The following is a 4201-nucleotide window of genomic DNA, read 5'->3' as shown; positions in this document are numbered from 1 at the left end:
CCTAATGCTAAATGACGAGTTAATGGGTGCAGGACACCAACATGGCACATGGATACATATGTAACAAACCTGCACATTGTGCACATGTACCCTAAAACCTAAAGTATAATAATAAAATAAAAAGAAGTTAAAAAAAAGAAAAAGAAAAAAAATCCCACTTCTGTAACACACACACAAACACACAAAAAAAACCATTCTGAAATGGTTCTCTTGACATTGCCCAATCTTAACTTTAAATTTGATTGAGATATTATAGTGCTTCAGGTTCTGCTTTTGACCTTAAGAGAAATTAATTGCTCTTTATATACTAGACAGTACCTTATAATTTATTTATTAGCCTTTATTGACCAAAACTGTGCTAAACATGATGGAGAGAAAGTAACAAGCCCAAAGCCTGAAAGCTCAAAACTTAATGTGGAATTGTACTAATTATGATATGATTATAAGTATCATGTTAAAATAATTATAGGCTGTGCTTGGCACACAAAGAAGCTCACCTAGTTCTTTCTGTGTCCTGCAGTATAGATGGTCAGCAAAAGCATTCTGAAAGAAGTGAGACCTGTAGTAGGTCTTCAAGGAGGAAGTGTATTATATCCTCAATGGTGTAAACTAGAAACATTCAGTGATAAGAATTACTGTGCTCTCTTTCCCCTTCTATGACTTTGGGAATAAAGTTATGCATAGGAACAATAATGAGACATTTTTTGCTTTTCCTCTACAGGAAGGAGAGGTAGATTGCTGGCCACTCACTTGCCCCAACTTGAGCTGTGAGTATACAGCTATCTTAGAAGGGGAATGTTGTCCCCGCTGTGTCAGTGACCCCTGCCTAGCTGATAACATCGCCTATGACATCAGAAAAACTTGCCTGGACAGCTATGGTGTTTCAAGGCTTAGTGGCTCAGTGTGGACGATGGCTGGATCTCCCTGCACAACCTGTAAATGCAAGGTAATTGGATGTTCTGTGGCTATTGAAGCCTTGAACAATTGCCAGAGAACACTTGCAGGAGGTCCACCCCTTGATGTTTTTGAATGCACAGGTTCAATTGACATGGTGGAAACTCTGGCATACATTTACTTCTCATAGGAATTTAATATGTATGAATATTATCATAGCTGCACCCTGTAAAAAGGCAAATTCCAAATGGGCATGAAATAAAAGTATTGCTCTTGTCTTTGAACTACATAATTTTGACAATTGATTCTTGGCTGAATTATGACCAATTTAGGCTCTTTTGAGCTGCATATTAAATAAAAAGAAAAGAAAGAAAGGGAAAGAACAAGGAAGGGAAGGAGAAAGAAAAGGAGGGAAGGAGGGAGGGAAGGAGGGAGGAAGGAAGGAAACCAGTCAACTTCCTTGCATCCTGGAAAAGTTTCTAAGTTCTTTTATTAAACTGTCAATGTTAGGGGAAAAAAGTCCTCTCAAGTTGTCTTGCTTCATTTAATTATCAGAGTGCCTAAGGTGGGGACCTGCAGCTCTTGCTACAGCATTTCATTAACAGTGATTATTTCCCTGTCTTTTTTGGAGAAGTTTTTATGAGACATTCTCATGTGTCATTAAGATTAAAAAACTGACCATTCTCTCCCTTCAAAGCTCATGAAGAGCTGGAGTGGTAGCTGATTTGGAACAATCATTAGTTAGGGTCGAATCTCTGCCAAAACATCTGTTTAAGATTCCCATGATTAAACATGTTAAAACTAGGAGTCTACTTGGTCCCGTCAAACCCTGGCTCAGCTTCAAGCATCAGTGGAAGCTTCCCAACTTGCCTCTTTATGCTGTTATAAATGTAGATTTTTTGTTTGTTTGTTTTTCTGGGAAAGTATCATCTTAAGATGTAGCCCCAATAGAAAAAGGATACTATCACACTTCATTTAGAAAAAGGTCCATGGTCCCATCTGTACCTTCAGTCCCAGAGAACTAAATGACCAGGACACATGGAGACCTCTGTTACTTATTCGATAATTATGTGGAATTATAAAGGTATATTTATATTAGTACATAAAATTTTAATGAATTTATAAGTATTTATATACCTAAATATGCACTATCCCCTTCGTAGTCACCATGAGAGATTTTATGCAAACCTTACTGGACCCCATCTTGGACTTGCCTGCAGATTGTTGGGGGTACTTTCAAATAGCTTCTTAAATGACAAATTGCTATCTTTTAGGGATTTATTTTTGGAAAGAATCTCACTTGGAATAAGTACAGCAAACAGGTCGTGTGAAAAGTTGGAAATCCCAGGGAGGCCTCCCAAGCAGGGATTGAGTGCAGGTGATGCGTGAAATTGAACTACTAGCAGAATCCCAGTGAGCAGTACCCTGGAGGGTCTGCCAGTCCTTCCTTTCTTTCTGCTCTTCCTCTAGTTTTTTTCCTAACATTGTTTTCTGGTCATTTTTTATAGCCTTCTTGAAGTTTGTCTCAAAATGCAGAAGCTTGTTTTGAGTATAAAAATTGCAGACTGCTAATTTATATTCCATGTCTCGACTGGCTAACACATGTTTCTTTGATGTACAGAATGGAAGAGTCTGTTGTTCTGTGGATTTTGAGTGTCTTCAAAATAATTGAAGTATTTAAAATGGACTCATCCCAGAAGAATGGACAAAATGACCATCCAACGTGATTAACGATAAGAATTGGTGGTTTGGTTTTTTTGTTTGTTTTGTTTTTTTAACCACAGATAATTGCCAAAGTTTCCATCTGAGGAAGGTGTTTGGAGGTTGCCTTTTGGACCTACCACTTTGCTCATTCTTGCTGACCTAGTCTAGGTGACCTACAGTGCAGTGCATTTAAGTCAATGGTTGTTAAAATAAGTTTCCCGTGTTGTAAATCATGTTTCCCTTATCAGATCATTTGCAAATACATTTAAATGATCTCATGGTAAATGTTGATGTATTTTTTGATTTATTTTGTGTACTAACATGATAGAGACTCAGCTACTTTTATTTATTTTGTTGATTTATGGATCAAATTCTAAAATAAAGTTGCCTGTTGTGATTTTTGTCCCATCTACTGCATACTTAGTGCTGAGATCCCTGTAAAATGTTTTGATGAAAATATGTATATAGAGTCCAATCGCATTATATATACATTTCAAAGTGCTGAACCTTCTTAAATGCCTACTCATTCAGCTTAAACAGGCTGAAGCCAAGTATGACAAAGAAGGGAAGGACCAAAAACATAATCAAATAATTATTTTAAAGAGAACTCTTGTCTCTCAACATAATCAAAGAATTATTTTAAAGAGAACTCTTGTCTCTCTTGCAAAAATAAAAAAACAATAAATTTAACCCGCAATTTAGAAGCAGCAATGCTTAAAGCTTTTCCTGGCTTTGAAAGCAAAATTACCTTTGTGTCAGATTTATGTAGTACTTGATCATTTATAAAGCGTCACAGTTAGTTATTAATAAAGGTATAATCATAGTACATGTCAGAAGTGTTGTCCTTATATTACAGAAGTGTGAATTAAGGAATTCCAGTCAACTAATTTGTTTAGAACTAGTTGATTTACAGTGTGTTGGGCTTGGTAATCAAGTCTCCTAATTCCTGTTCAGTGCTTTTTCTACTAAACTACATTGCCTCTCATATACATGAAGGAGACACCTTTAAAAAAAATCTATTTGTATACTCAGAAGTTATTTTAGAACAGTGAATGTTTCCACTTGAGCCAATATCATATTTTTAAGAATTGGCAGTTATTAAGTTTTACAAAATGAATAAAATGCGCAAATGACATTATATCTGAGCTGAGAATTCAAGCTTGGTTGTAGTTTCAGGTAAATCACATCTCGGTGGTTTGTGATACCTACAGCTCTTGAATTCGTCATTACTCTGAATTAAGTTGGTTTTTGGAGTCTCATTCACTCCCCAACTTAAAAGAAGACCTGACTTGTTAAGTCAGTCATGCTAAAAAAATTTAATATCAAATATTAGCCAAATTATTAATTTAAAATTACATGCTTACACAACTATTATTCATTGGTATTTGTCCAGTGGAAATGATACCCAATATTTTTTTGTGAAGATGAAGTTCATTACATAAAATCAATTTTATGTATTGAATTATGATAACAGTTTAAATACTACATTTGACAAAGACTGATATAATATCTAATTTCTAATAAAAATTAGAACACATCTCTGTTTTAATTCCCTAAATGGAACCTTGAAGAGAATTTTAATATAATTTTTTGAAAAATTTAC

General features: G+C 35.2%; 1 protein-coding gene across 2 annotated transcripts in view; it reads left to right on the top strand.

Moving 5' to 3' along the window:
* NELL1 (neural EGFL like 1) overlaps positions 1-3384 on the top strand; it is a 934274-nt gene extending 930890 nt beyond the window's left edge. For both annotated transcript variants that reach the window (XM_032166405.2, XM_032166404.2), the window contains 2 exons: positions 722-946; positions 2516-3384. In XM_032166405.2, coding sequence (XP_032022296.1) covers positions 722-946; positions 2516-2566 — 276 coding nt within the window. In that variant the 3' untranslated portion in view covers positions 2567-3384. The remainder of the gene's footprint in view (positions 1-721; positions 947-2515) is intronic.
* Positions 3385-4201: the final 817 nt, after the last annotated feature.

Source organism: Hylobates moloch, unplaced genomic scaffold, assembly GCF_009828535.3.
Source record: "Hylobates moloch isolate HMO894 unplaced genomic scaffold, HMol_V3 SCAFFOLD_11, whole genome shotgun sequence".
Classification (NCBI taxonomy): domain Eukaryota; kingdom Metazoa; phylum Chordata; class Mammalia; order Primates; family Hylobatidae; genus Hylobates; species Hylobates moloch.
The sequence above is the reverse complement of the archived record's forward strand: the minus strand, read 5'-3'. Positions and strand labels throughout refer to the sequence as shown.